The 15,426-nt window shown below is 41.3% G+C and overlaps 1 protein-coding gene across 3 annotated transcripts in view; it reads left to right on the top strand.

Annotated features, from left to right (window-relative positions):
• The first annotated feature begins 128 nt into the window (after window positions 1-128).
• The window catches only part of papss1 (3'-phosphoadenosine 5'-phosphosulfate synthase 1), a 36,514-nt gene continuing 21,216 nt past the window's right edge, over window positions 129-15,426 (top strand). For 2 of the 3 annotated variants that reach the window (XM_080880444.1, XM_080880442.1), the window contains exons 1-8: window positions 129-381; window positions 6,853-6,967; window positions 7,066-7,301; window positions 7,502-7,640; window positions 9,029-9,147; window positions 9,532-9,645; window positions 9,768-9,879; window positions 11,699-11,904. In XM_080880444.1, coding sequence (XP_080736570.1) covers window positions 322-381; window positions 6,853-6,967; window positions 7,066-7,301; window positions 7,502-7,640; window positions 9,029-9,147; window positions 9,532-9,645; window positions 9,768-9,879; window positions 11,699-11,904 — 1,101 coding nt within the window. In that variant the 5' untranslated portion in view covers window positions 129-321. Of the gene's footprint in view, window positions 382-6,580; window positions 6,769-6,852; window positions 6,968-7,065; window positions 7,302-7,501; window positions 7,641-9,028; window positions 9,148-9,531; window positions 9,646-9,767; window positions 9,880-11,698; window positions 11,905-15,426 lie in introns of all 3 variants that reach the window. The other variant, XM_080880443.1, reaches the window with a different exon arrangement.

Below are 15,426 nucleotides of genomic sequence, written 5' to 3'. Positions count from 1 at the left end.
TCTCCGAGTCAGCTATTGCGCGAAAGGAGACGATGACGAAGCAGAACTGACACCAGGTCAGTTTTTCTGGAACCAACCAAAGACGGAGGAAACGCGTCACTTCTTCGATGGTGACGTGGCAGCTTGGAAAAATACCTCTTCCCGGTTGTTGTGCTAGATAGGCTGCTCAGCTCCGGTCTCCTCCATCCGCTAGACGCACCTGACCCACGAACAGATACCTCTACAAGTAAATAAACCGGGTTAGGTGTTGTATTTGCTTTTTTTTTTTGGTTGTTTTTCTAAATAGGTACCGTTTGAATTAGCTGCTGACTGCTGCCAGGCATGGAGACTCTCGGCAACTCGAACAAGAAACAGAAGCTAACCAACACTGCTGAAAGCTGGGTGAGTTTTTTCTCTCTCTCCCAAGATGTGTTAATTCAACGCACCGTTTCATTATATCCGTCCACATCCACAAACAAGTTGCTTCTTCTGAGCTAACTGCCTAACAGGCTCAGTAAGCTAGTTAGCGACACTTTTGTCACACGTTAGTTGCAAGCTAAAGCTAGTCTTACGAGTAAAGCTTTGGGTAATAAAAGTAATCACGAATCAGCTGCTACCACCCCCGGTAATGAATGCAGGGGCTTTGACTGATTTGAGTTACAGCATTTCCAGGTGTGATAACATTACCTTGGTGGTACAGGCAGACTGTGCTGTGCTTCTTTGTGTAATTTCTCTGCTACATAACGCTGCAGCACAGTATTGTCATTCATCACCGTCTTCCACATTTGAACACACAATGTAATTTCAAAAAAACACAACAACCCGAAATTTTCTATTAAAGCTTCTGAATTGTTAAATAATTGCCTAAATAATCTGTCATCTGTAATCTGCAAATAATTTATAATCTGTCAAACATGTCTCAAACATCAATGCTATAAAGTTATTTTGAGCCAGAAAGAACAATCTTAACACCTTTCTTTCTAGCCAAAAGGGCAGCAGAAATTGCAACAAGTATAAAATGCCACAGTCGTGTAGAGATATTTGAAGTGGCTGAAAAGGACTGGATTGATTGACAACCCGGGAAATGAATTGCAGCATGAATATTTCATCTTTAAAAATTTCTGATGTATTCAAGATGAAATAAGAAGTTTTGAGAGGAAATGTGGACAAAATGAAGTGAGGTGGAGGTGTGTCGCAGGTTTATCTGGTTTGAATGTCACACACTGTTGCAGCGCTGTCACAGCATGGTACTAGCAGTGTGTATCCTGTAGCTGCAGCTTAACATGTGGCAACAATAATAATGGATAAACAAGAACAGTCACCCGATGAAGCCAACAGAACCACATCATCCACGAAAAGCAGAGATGAGATTCTGAGACCACACCGTTTTTAGTAAATTAGGAAAGTTTTTGCATTGATTAATCAGAATCAGAATCAGAATCAGAATACTTTATTGATCCCTGGGGGAAATTATTTTTTGTTACAGTGCTCCATTTTAAACCAACATTAAGACAAGACAGACAATATGCTAACTAAGAATAGTACAATATATACATATATATACATACATACATACATACATACATACATACATACATAAGTCACTTATAAATAAATATTTGGAAAAGAAACATGTGTAGTTGTAGCAGCAAACAGTGTGTTAAGTGGATGCGTTGTACAGGGAGATGGCCACAGGCAGGAATGATTTCCTGTGTCGTTCAGTGGTGCTTTTCGGTAATCTCAGTCTCTCACTGAACGAGCTCCTGTGACTGACCAACATGTCATGGAGTGGGTGGGAGGTGTTATCCAACATTGTCTTTATCTTGGACAGCATCCGCCTCTCCGACACCACCTTGAGGGAGTCCAGCTCCATCCCCACAACATTGCTGGCCTTACGGATCAGTTTATTAAGTCTGTTAGCATCTGCGACCCTCAGCCTGCTCCCCCAGCATGCAACAGCATAGAGGATCGCACTGGCCACCACAGACTCATAGAAAATCCTCAGCATTTTCTGGCAGATGTTGAAGGACCTCAGTCGCCTCAAAAAATAGAGACGACTCTGGCCCTTCCTGTAAAGTGCTGTGGTGTTTTTAGCCCAGTCCAGTTTATTGTCAATGTGTACTCCAAGGTATTTATAGTCCTCCACAATGTCAACACTGACCCCCTGGATTGAAACAGGGGTCAAGTGTTTCCTGGTCTTCCTGAAGTCCACGATCAGTTCCTTAGTCTTTGCCACGTTGAGCTGCAGATGATTCTGCTCACACCACGTGACAAAGGAGTCGACCACAGCCCGGTACTCTGTCTCATCATCCCTGCTGATGCATCCAACCACCGCAGAGTCATCAGAAAACTTCTGAAGATGGCAGGTCTCTGTGCAGTGGCTGAAGTCTGTGGTGTAGAGGGTGAAGAGGAAGGGGGAGAGGACAGTCCCCTGTGGTGCCCCTGTGTTGCTAATCACCTTGTCAGACACACACTGTGGGAGACGTACATATTGTGGTCTTCCTGTCAGGTAATCAACAATCCAGGACACCAGAGAAGCATCCACCTGCATCGCTGCTAACTTATCACCCAGGAGGGTCGGCCTGATGGTGTTGAAAGCACTGGAAAAGTCAAAAAACATGACCCTCACAGTGCTCGCCGGCTGGTCCAGATGGGTGTAGACACGATTGAGCAGGTAGATGATGGCGTCCTCTGTTCCGAGACGAGGCTGATAAGCGAACTGAAGGGGATCCAGATGTGGTCTTACTATGGGTCGCAGCTGGTCCAGGATGAGCCTTTCCAGGGTCTTCATGATGTGGGAGGTCAGTGCCACGGGCCTGTAATCCTGGGGGCCACTGGGACGAGGCGTCTTTGGTACAGGGACGAGGCATGATGTCTTCCACATCACCGGGACCCTCTGCAGACTCAGACTCAGCATAAACAGTTTATGAAAGACTCCACACAGCTGGGGGGCACAGGTCTTGAGGACAAGGGGACTCACTCCGTCTGGTCCAGCAGACTTGCCTGAGTGAAGTCTCCTCCTTTGCATCTCAACCTGGTATTGAGTGAAGGTGATGGGTGGGGGAGGGGTGTCAGGAATCTCACAGGAGGCAACATGTGAAGAGAGAGGCTGGCACAGTGGTGTGGCTCTGGATTCCAGGCTGACTGCAGGTGAGGTTGTGGGGGTGGGAGCAGACACTGTGGTGTCGAATCTATTGAAAAACAGATTCAACTCGTCGGCTCTATTCTCACCTCCCTCAGCTCCCCTGCTGTTGGTTGGCCTGAATCCAGTGATGGTCTTCATGCCCCTCCACACCTCTCTCATGCTGTTCTGCTGGAGTTTCCACTCCAGCTTCCTCCTGTAATTGTCCTTAGCCTCTCTGATCTTGTCCTTTAGTAACACCTGGACCTTCCTCACCTCCTCTTTGTTGCCCCCTCTGAAAGCCCTCTTCTTGTTGTTGAGGAGGGCTTTGATGTCCTTAGTCACCCACGGCTTGTTATTTGGGTAACAATGAACAGTCTGAGCTGGAACAATGGAGTCGGTGCAGAAAGTTATGTAGCCTGTGATACACTCAGTAAGCCCATTGATGTCCTCGGCGTGAGGCTCACAGAGTGTTTCCCAGTCGGTCACCTCGAAACAGCCCTGTAGTTCCGCTATTGCCTCCTCTGACCACCTCCTAACAGTCCTGGTGGTCACAGGTTCCCTCCTCACAATTGGCACATAGCGGGGGGTGAGGTGAATCAGGTTATGATCTGACCTACCAATAATGATTTAATAATGTAATAATGATTTAATAATGTAAATCATCCTTACCTCCTGCTCTGCAGTTCAATTCAATTTTATTTATATAGCGCCAAATCACAACAAAAGTCGCCTCAAGGCGCTTCATAGATACAGAGAAAAACCCAACAATCATATGACCCCCTGTGAGCAAGCACTTTGGCGACAGTGGGAAGGAAAAACTCCCTTTTAACAGGAAGAAACCTCCAGCAGAACCAGGCTCAGGGAGGGGCGGCCATCTGCTGCGACCGGTTGGGGTGAGAGAAGGAAGACAGGATAAAAGACATGCTGTGGAAGAGAGACAGAGATTAATAACAGATATGATTCAATGCAGAGAGGTCTGTTAACACATAGTGAGTGAGAAAGGTGGCTGGAAAGGAAAAACTCAATGCATCATGGGAATCCCCGGCAGCCTACGTCTATTGCAGCATAACTAAGGCCTAACTATATGCTTTAGCAAAAAGGAAAGTTTTAAGCCTAATCTTGAAAGTAGAGATAGTGTCTGTCTCCCGAATCCAAACTGGAAGCTGGTTCCACACAAGAGGGGCCTGAAAACTGAAGGCTCTGCCTCCCATTCTACTTTTAAATACTCTAGGAACAACAAGTAGTTCTGCAGAGCGAGAGCGAAGTGCTCTAATAGGGTGATATGGTACTACAAGCTTGATTATTTAAGACCTTGTATGTGAGGAGCAGGATTTTGAATTCAATTCTGGATTTAACAGGAAGCCAATGAAGGGAAGCCAAAACAGGAGAAATCTGCTCTCTCTTTCTAGTCCCTGTCAGGACTCTTGCTGCAGCATTTTGGATTAGCTGAAGGCTTTTCAGTGAGTTTTTAGGACATCCTGATAATAATGAATTACAGTAGTCCAGCCTGGAAGTAATAAATGCTAGGGCTGAACGATATATCGCATTTGCGATAATATCGCGACATGATCAAGTGCAATTTTCTAACCGCAAAGGCTGCGATTATACTCTGGACATGTCCAAATTCATGGGCTGCATCCTCCTGAGGCCGCATTTGTAGACCGATTACGTCACAGCGACGCGCCGAAGGCTGTCTAAATTACTACCATATCCCAGAATTCATAGCGCGGCCCAGCCAAACTCCAGTTTCCAGCAATGGCGGCCGCTACTAAGTTTTAAAATTACTCATACTAATCTTTCTGGGTCACAAAATAAACTTTTAAAATATTTTCAGGCGAGAAAGTAGTTGTGTAAACATCAAATATCTGCTCAGTTTATCAAGATATCCCATATTTGCAAAAGTGCTTTGACGTTTTCAGAGGCGTCTGCTACCCACCAGCTCGACAGCTAGCCGGGAGCTCGAGGGTTACTGATGCGGCCGAGAACGGCACAACTCCCGGCACATCATTTTCAGATCACCGCGGAGTTTCGCTGCTCGGGTTAAACGTAATATATAAGTCACTTAGACAACCTAAAAATGTTATTGTTGGGCTTTTTTCAGTGTTTTGTTTGTTCGTGAGTAAATCGGTTTGGCTGAGATTAAAGTTATTAGATTAGATAAAATAAAACTTTATTAATCCCCCGGGTGGGTTCCTCCTTGGTTTTCACACAGCTGACTAAACGTCAAACAGAAAACTTATTAAACAGAAGTATGAGACAGTCGAGAATTTACGCCAGTGTCTGGTTATATTTTAGATAGCAAGAAGCAGACGGCCGAGTTTATTAAACTCCACCGAGACAGCGGTGACGCTAATCAGAACTAGCCTTCTGATTCAGAAGGCTAGACCGTCCAATTTCACGCCTTTAAATTTTAAAGGCGTGTTTGTGTGTGTGTGTTTATACAATTGCTATTATGTTTGCACTTTATGTGTAATGTTACTGACTGCAGAGATCAGTAAGATGTGTGTATTTTTTATTTATTTAATATTATTTTTTAATTGAATGACTGTCTAGTAGTTCACAGATGTCGAAAAACTGAGTGTGGTAAAGCCACTGATTTTGTTTATGTATATTTCTGCAATCTGCACATTGTACTGACTTTCATTTTAATGTTTACACCAGGGTTCCTTGTCAGCACTTTATGCTCAGATGTTTGTAAGCTAAAAATAAACTATTGTGTATGTTCAAATATACTGTTGTGATTGAAGAAGTTAAATAAAAATGTCAGTCATCAATTCATGCATCACCTCATGTCATCATAACAGAGGTCTGTCTTCCAGGAAAGAACAGTTTAAAATTAATGTAATATAGTATTGGCCATACTATATGATGTATTGCTTGTCTTTGTTTAATAATACAGAAGACAAAGACCTTAAAAAATAATCGCATATCGCATCGCAATCGCAATATTGGGGCAAAAAATCGCAATTAGATTATTTTCCATAATCGTTCAGCCCTAATAAATGCATGAACTAGTTTTTCAGCGTCGCTCTGAGACAGGATATTTCTAACTTTAGAGATGTTGCGCAAATGGAAGAAAGCAGTCTTACATATTTGTTTAATATGTGCATTGAAGGACATGTCCTGGTCAAAAATGACTCCAAGGTTCCTCACAGCGTTACTGGAGGCCAAGGTAATGCCATCCAGAGTAAGAATCTGGTTAGACACTATATTTTTAAGATTTTCAGGGCCGAGTACAATAACCTCAGTTTTATCTGAATTAAGAAGCAAAAAGTTAGCGGCCATCCAGGTCTTTATGTCTTTAAGACATTCCTGCAGTTTAACTAATTGGTGTGTGTTATCTGGCTTCATGGACAGATCGAGCTGGGTGTCATCTGCATAGCAGTGAAAATTTATGCTATGTCTTCTAATGATGTTGCCTAAGACATAATCTAAGGTCCATCCATCCATCCATTCGCTTCCGCTTATCCTTTTCAGGGTCGCGGGGGGCGCTGGAGCCTATCCCAGCTGTCATAGGGCGAGAGGCGGGGTACACCCTGGACAGGTCGCCAGTTTGTCGCAGGGCCAACACACAGGGACAGACAACCATTCACACTCACATTCATTCGCACATTCACACCTAATGGCAATTTGGATTTTCCAATTAACCTATCCCATAATCTAAGGTGTTGAAAATAATTCAAATAATAGTTTTTCTTTAAAATTTGTATTCACTCCACTGACTTTACATTAAATCTGTATTATTTCAGGGAATGCAACGGGCAACTAATGTCACCTATCAAGCTCATCATGTAAGCCGAAACAAGCGTGGGCAGGTTGTGGGCACAAGAGGAGGCTTTAGAGGATGCACTGTTTGGCTGACTGGTAGGCTGAAAGATGTTATTTGTAGAGATTTTAAGTTGGACTTAATGAAGATGTCATTGTTTTCTTAGTTTAACCCTTTGTTTTTCTTCTGTGTAAAGGTTTGTCTGGTGCAGGGAAGACCACAGTGAGCATGGCTCTGGAGGAGTACCTTGTGTGTCATGGTATCCCTTGCTACACACTTGATGGGGACAACATCCGTCAGGGGCTTAACAAAAACCTGGGGTTCAGCCCAGAGGACCGTGAAGAGAACATTAGACGTATTGCTGAAGTGGCCCGGCTTTTTGCTGATGCAGGGCTCGTCTGCATCGCCAGTTTCATCTCTCCCTACAGCAGGGTGAGTAGCTCCTCAAAGAAGGCGTTAGCTGAATGAGACAAAGAGATGATGACAATGAGAAGTGTGCCTAGATCTCAGTGGTATTTCAGTAAATTAGGCTCTTAATTTGTCACCATCATCAGTACACCAAGCTAAGTTTTGCTCTCACTTTTTGTCTTTCCTATTTATACATAGTTTTGTATGTTATTATCATCCATCAGGATCGCCTCAATGCCAGAAAGATCCATGAGGCTGCTGGGCTACCTTTCTTTGAGGTGTTTGTGGATGCCCCACTGGACGTATGTGAGCAGAGGGATGTGAAGGGGCTTTACAAGAGAGCAAGAGCAGGGGAGATAACAGGTACAGTATGATTACTTCCAAGGAAGTTTTTTTTTTTTTTTTGGTTGCGTTTGCATATGTGTATTTCTGTCTGCAAACATGGGCACTGAAATATTTTGGATGAATTCAGAAAAAACTTTGTACAGATGTAGAGCTGCGTCATGTCAAGAGTCCAATAAATTTTGGTCAATTAAATTCAAATGAATTCAAGTTAAGGTCCACTTAATGATTAATTGGTAGAAAACATTTTAAAAAGACTTATAACTTAGAAACTGTGTGTCTTACAAGTGTGGCTGGTATTGTCGACATACAGAAAGTACCATATAAAGATTTAAATAATCATGTCACATTTGACCTCTGACCTCTCCTTCAAGGTCAAAATGATAATAGTATAAAGAGCTATTTATGAAAACTATGTTTCTTACTCTCATTGTTTGTATTGACAACAGACTGGCATGTAGGGAATGATATATGGGAATTGTAATTATAACATTATAATTTGCACCCAAATATCATGTCACATTTGGCCTCTGGTCTCACTTTTACATTTTACACCAGGCTTTCTTTCAAGTTGACCTCCAAAATGTATAAAATATAAAATATCATAATGTAGTATAACATCTTATTATAAGCTCAACTTATTAATGTCCAGTTATTTACAAATCATTACCTATTATCTATGATCTACACTTACATGTTTACAGTAAACATCTAGCATGCTACTCTTTACAGAGTTTTACTGCGCCACAAAATTCTTAAAGTATATTTAAAATGAACAAAGAATACATGTTTAGAAAATACAATACTGTTCCTTTAAAAGTAAGTTCTGCACCAAGCGTGAGCTTTGCGCTCACTCGTTTATCTTGTTTTTGTAGCTCACGAGGTTTATGTTAACTGAGTGATATAAATTTTTGAATTTATATATTACATTTCTGTATTTTTTACCTGCCTGTATGATTGTATGTTATGTGTATGGTTGGTGTGAAACACTTCATGCATGTACCTTTTTAGAGCTAAAATGTTGGCTCAAAATGTGCTCTCAACTATTCTTTAGGTCAGGAGGCAAGCAAGCATGCAACATATTTCAACAGTCCGACTACTGCTTGTGAAATATGTTCAATCTACCTCATTTCCTTGCTTTTGCATTTTGTTTGTACTGAAATAAGAAACGATCTGATTCAGCTTATCAGGTTAATCGATCTGTTTGACAACTAAACTATCACACAGATGTGTTTAATAGTATGAATTTTAAATTGGAGCTCTGTATTTCATATTGTGTTCATCTCAAACATATAAAAATATAAAAATAGGAAAAAATAACCTGCTGCTTAGGTGTAAATATATTTTATTTAAAAACAAAACAGAGCTCAGATTGTGCTTTTTTTTCTTTTTTTCTTTTTGGTAATCAGGTTTTACTGGCATTGACTCGGAGTATGAGAAGCCAGAGGCACCAGAGCTGGTGCTGAAGACCGACTCCTGCAACGTGAATGAGTGCATACAGCAGCTTGTTGACCTTCTTCAGGAGAGGGTGAGGAGAGGAAATATCTGGTGCTGATGCTATTTTTCTTCTACCAATTAGCTCCCTCATCTTTTACACCACCATCACAGGTTAAGCTGGAGCCTATAAGTTCAGACTTAATGCATTACAGTGCTGTTGTTTTTCTGTGAGCCACTAGATGGCAGGAAAGTATCACATTTGTGTGGATGTTGATGCTAATGCATCTCCACTTTGTTTCATATATATATATATATATATATATATATATATATATATATATATATATATATATATATATATATATATATATATATATATGCACAAATTCCTTTACCAGCATCTTCATTATGTGTGATGTTTTGGAATAATTTCTTTATACCTATTAATTTGATATCCTGATTTTAAACTTTGCAGGATATAGTTCCTGTCGATGCTTCGTATGAAGTGAAAGAGCTGTACGTTCAAGAGAACAAACTGGATCTGGCCAAAGCTGATGCAGAGACACTTCCTGCTGTACAGATTGGGAAGGTGAATATCTCAATATCACAAAGCGTTTTAATAAGTAAAGCTAAATGATAATCGTTTTGTTATCCGAGTATCCTCTGATAGATTTACCTTTTCTCTTATGTATGTGACTGTTTAATCCTCAGGTGGACATGCAGTGGGTACAGGTGCTGGCTGAAGGCTGGGCCACTCCTCTCAATGGTTTCATGAGAGAGAGAGAGTTTTTGCAATGTCTTCATTTTGACTGCCTATTGGATGGTAAGATTATTATATATTCACAGGAAACTCATTAAACATGCGGCTGGGCATTAGGTGGAGTTTAATGCTGACACAATAATTACCTAAAACAGAAAATAGCTTTCTGTTTGAACTGAAATAGAGAAAATATCCAGTGAGTGGCAGTTCTCTCAGAAGCTGATGGGAGGGAACCAGTAATTTAAATAATTACTCATTACAACCAAAGTGTGCAGAAGAGCATCTCTGAATGTGGAAACCTGAAGCAGATGTGCTCAGAATTTTGTATAAACAACATGAAAGTGTCTACTCATCAGTTCATAATGGTGGTGGTGTTTGTAATGGTCTGAGGGATGTTTTCTTGGCACACTTTAGGTCCCTTTGTAACAACTGAGCATCATTCAAACACCACAGCCTGAATGTTGTTGCTGACCATCCTGTTATGACCAGTCAAACTGGTTTCTTGAACATGGCAGTGAGATCACTACTCAAATGTCCTCGGCAGTCACCAGATCTCAATCTAAATCTTTGGGATGAGGTGGAACAGGAAGTTTGCATCATGGATGTGCAGCCGACAAATCTGCAGCAACGGCGTGATGTTATCATGTCAACAAAATCTTTGAGGAATGTTTCCATCACCTTGTTAAATCTGTGCCACGAAGAATTAGGGCAGTTCTAAAGGCAAAGGGGATCCAAAACAGTACTAGCAAGGCGTATGTAATGAAGTGGATAGTAAATGTATTTATGCATGCTCACAATATTCATATTTTAAGCATGCTGTATAAGTTTGTGTATAGATTAGAAGTTATGAGTCACTTTGCTGTTAGTCCTGAGGACTGGAATGTGGAGGACAAAGCTTGTGCATTGATCAACACTACACACAGCCATTTCCCATTGTCACCATGTTCCAGAGGTTTGACAGTTGGAGGATTGATTACACACAATTTATGCTAAAACTGGTCAGGAAGCATAGAACTGAAAGTTCTGCTAATCAAGTAGTTGACAAAACAGAAACCCCAATATATTCATTTTGTGTCTCCCTCGTTTGGACATTTGGCAGGCTTGTGTGTGCATTTTATTGGAACCATCTGTAAGCTCTACTTTGTGACAGAGGGGACCAAAGGAAGGTCCAGGGAGAGTTGGGGCTAGCAGCAGTCACAGTTACACATTTTTTTTTAATTTATATTTTTATTTTATTTTATATTTTTTAGCTGATCTGTGAAAAACGTGCTGGTCTCAATATTTTCATCAACGTGCATGGTGAAATAAATGCTGCAAAAGACTGCGGATTAACTCATGAGTGAGAGAGGGTCTCACTCAGTGTAGAGTGTAGAGTAAGGATATTTATTCTCCAGCTTCTTAAATTGCAGCCTTGAAGATTCACTGTATTCAGTGGTTGAAACATATATTCCACATTTAGCCTGAAGCCGTACAACGTTATACTTTACAAGAATGGTCGGGATATTTTGTTGCACATTCCCAGTCTCTGGGCATTTTAACCTGCCTTTTGTGTGTTGCCTAATCTTAGTGTCTTTGGACTTTTCAAAATTTTTTAAAGCAGATACAATTTACATTTCTGGCAATTTAAAACTATTTTTAGAATTTTTGTTCCAAATTTATCAAAAACCCAAAGTAAAATCAGTCATTTACAAGGTTTCTACAACACCTGTAATTACTGAAAAACTCCCTCGGGAAACTATTAACACTGATAGCTTCATCAATAATTCAGTTGACCAGGACACACTTGAACTCCTTGACGAGAAAAATGATCTGAAATGTTTTCAGGCTATTTCAGATTGTGGATTCTTTCTTTTTCCATGAATCAGCATTTTTCACCCCATAGGTGGCGTGATCAACCTCTCTGTGCCTATCGTGCTGCCAGTGTCAACTTCAGATAAAGAGCGTTTGGATGGCGCGACAGCTATGGCCCTGGTCTACGCGGGTAGGCGAGTGGCCATCCTTCGTAATCCCGAGTTTTACGAACATCGAAAAGAAGAGCGCTGTGCTCGGCAGTGGGGAACCACCTGCAAGGACCACCCTTACATCAAGGTCAGTGCCTGTGAGGAGTGGTGCATTCAACCTTCCAGTTTTTGCTCAGTGAAGCAGGGCGGGATATTGGCAATGTCTAGAATTCATTTGAATTGTGGTGTTGTAGTGGCTGTTTATTTGGCTAACTCTGTGTTCACATGTGAAATTATGGGGCAGTTAAGAGGGTTAAACAGAGTGGATACGTATGTATATGTTGGCCCCCTCCTTTGATTTATCCACATTGACATCATGTTTTCCATTCACTTTTGTTAGGAAAATCAATACAGACATTCCTATGCTGTTGATCTCTCCAGAGAATAAGGCTGTTAAGCATCATTCGTGACTCTTATCGGGTCAGCAGTGGACAGGTTGGAGTAATTAGAGTGTGGAAAACAAATCACAACATGATCCTGAAAACATCTTATAACAGAGCCAAGTGGTTATTGATCGCCTCACGTAGACACCCGTGCTGCTGACAACATTCAGATTTGTATGTATGGTTTGCCAGACCAAATTGAAATCAGGGTGTTTGCAAAGTATGGATATCAAAGCATATTCACATGATAAATTACATATCAACAAAATAAGCAACATGGTTTTCTCTTTGTCATCTTCAGCTTTTCATTTGTGGCCTTTCTGTTTTGGTTCTTTCTGTCTCGGCACGGGAGCTTTGCTGTGTTTGCTGCTTAGTCTGTAGAAAATTGTCTCTTTGTATCACATCAGCATCGCACAGCCCAGTCAGTAAGTCCAGGGGCTGTCTCATAAATGCCAGTGGAGACAGGTGAAACGCACCTCCAATAGCAGCCAGGATTAATTACTTCTTGATGTTTATAGCAGTTCTCAAAATTTATTGTGGAACTTCAGTTTCTTCCATCGTCAGGCACTCAACACTGTTTCCTTGGAAGTGAAATAGTGTAATATACACACGGTAAATGCATTCACTATTTGTAAAACTGTTGATATTTTCCAGGGCCTGTGCCAATAGACTGCACCTGTACTATTCGTGCAGGTATCCTCATATTGCACACAGTCAAAAGAAAAAAGGCTACCCCATGAAGCTTGGGTTGTCACTACCAGGTGCTTTAGCTAAGGGATGGCATCACTTTCAAGAAAAAGCAAGGGTGACCTCGGTTTGTTTTAAGAAGACATAAGCCAAATATCCATAGACAGCTAGCACTTGCTCTCCAGCAGGGGTAGCCTGAACAATGTGGGATACACACCCTGTTCACTTGACTTCCACAGTTTCTTATCTCACAGCCAAAAGTAATATCCCATCAACAAACAAAAACAGAGCTCAGATTAGCGTGCAGTCTTTTTTTTTTTTTTAGCCTGTCCGTCTGGATTGAATGATAGGCTGCAAAATCTAGGCATTCTGACTGAGAGCTCTACAGTAGGCTAACCATCCTGTAAGTTTTAGTGTGTAACTATTCATATTAGAGATGAAGAGACTTTCATAATTCAATCCAGAACTATTTCACACCCCATGAACCACTCAACTATTAAATGCATACACATAACATTTAGTACATGTTTTATGGAGAAAAAAAAAAAAGGCACAAATGCAAAGATCATTCCTTGGCTGTTCAGGCTTTTTAAACATTTTTTTTTTAATGAATTCTCTCCTGCTGGGAAGATTGAATTTACAATATGGGCTAGTATGTTAGAAATGGTATAGAAGCTGAGCCTTGGCGAAACTACTGAAGACCATCTGCAGAGCTCCAGACTGTCTGTCTCAGAGTACTGTGTGATAAACATGCTGCATGTGAAAGCAAACTGCCTCCCTGGATTCGGCACTGATAGAACACAGATCCCAGCTGGCCTTTGCGCATTGCTTATGGAAAGACTGAATAGGCGGAGGAGTGGAGTTTTTCTCAGTCTGTCAGGACGCCCAGTGTAATCACTTGATCTTTTTGGTACACCCTCATATTGCAGGTGTTATAGTTGGATCCAGAGTCTCTTGCTCAGCCTTCAACTAAATGTGTTTGAGATTGTACTGCTCATTTGCCAGCTTCCACCTTTTTGCTCACCCAGCCCATCTCCAAGTAGATCGAGGAATTGTTTCCATGTGTCTCTTATCAAGCGCTGTGGGGCTCAGGTAGACGCTCTGGTGTGCTAATGTCCTGAAATGATCTGGCTTAAAGTGTCAATGGGTTGATGGAAAGCAGCAGAAATTTTTGGTGTTGGTGACACAGTTTGTTTTTAATTTCACCTTAGTAAACTTTTAAAAGTGGCTGTTTTGTGGATTAGTGCAGTCTGCTTATTGGCAAAGGTTTAAGTCAAAATTAATAGTCTTTGTGGTGTCTAGTGATTTTGCACTCTTGGGTCAGACTTACTTTTAACCTCTGGCTTAACAGCTCTCTTAATATCGCACCACTATTGGCAGTTTTCTTTTTTTAATTTTCAAAGATTTCCTTCTTTCACTTTATTCATAATGGAGTCTGGCATGGTAATGTGTTTTAAGATGTATTAGAAGCTGCAGGCTTCATGAATTGATGCCGTGACTCCTTAGTGTCAACACCTGATGTCTCATTTCTGGATTTAGGCACATGCCACATGCTCTGTGTTTCCCGAACCGTCGTTCTTTATCCACTTTAACTTATCATGTGTTCAGCCTGCTCTAATTAAGCTCTCACTCATTAGAATGTATGTATGTATACACGAGTGAATGTTTAACTCCCAACACCAGAACCAATCTGTCAGCACACTCCTTCATTCATGACTACGACGTTCTGATCCAGGCTCTTTTCTGCTCCACGGAACATGTTGTTAATCCACACGCTTCCTGTTTGCCTGTCTGTCACTCAGACATGAAATCCACGGCACTGGAAGCTATGGTGTGGTTTATTTGGCTAGTGCCCCCTTTTACAAATGAAGTCATAGAGAAATTATAATGGGTAAACATCGCAGATTTAGACCTCCTGCTTTCATACAGCCTTGTAGACGTTTTGTTTTCTGTTGACTTATGTTGGCAAAATCTGTGGTGATTTGCCTATCCTATTGTTCAGTGCTATCAGTGCTGTAAAGCGTATGTCGTGACTTTTATCGGGTGAGCAGCAGACAAGCTGGAGCACTTGAGGGCAGGTGGTTATTGATCGCATCACGTAGACACTCCTCTGCTGACAAGATTCAGATTTCTATATATAGCTTGCCAGCTCAAACTGGAATCAGTGTGTTTGTAAAGTATGGATATCAAAGCGTACTCAGATGATAAATTACATGTCAACAAAATAATGACAGACAGGTTTTTTTTTTTTGTCCACTTATTGTTTTCATTTTTATTTTTGGTCTTATTTCAGTTCACAGTCTAAATGCTGGAGCTGTGATGCGTTTGCTGCTTGGTCTGAAATTTGTCACTTTGTATCACATTAACAATGTGCAGGCCAGTGCTTTCAGTAACTCTAGCTACAGTCTCAAAAGTGCCACAGGAAGCAGGTGGAAGATATTGCCTGAAACAATAGCAGCCTTTGCCTGGATCCTTCCTGAGCACTTTGGTGACATTGTTGGATGAATCTCACGAGGGGAAAATTTCTCTGCGCTGTGGTC

This window comes from Rhamphochromis sp. 'chilingali' (genome assembly GCF_963969265.1).
Source record: "Rhamphochromis sp. 'chilingali' genome assembly, chromosome: 4".
NCBI lineage: Eukaryota > Metazoa > Chordata > Actinopteri > Cichliformes > Cichlidae > Rhamphochromis > Rhamphochromis sp. 'chilingali'.
This window is presented reverse-complemented; position numbering and strand designations above follow the sequence as displayed.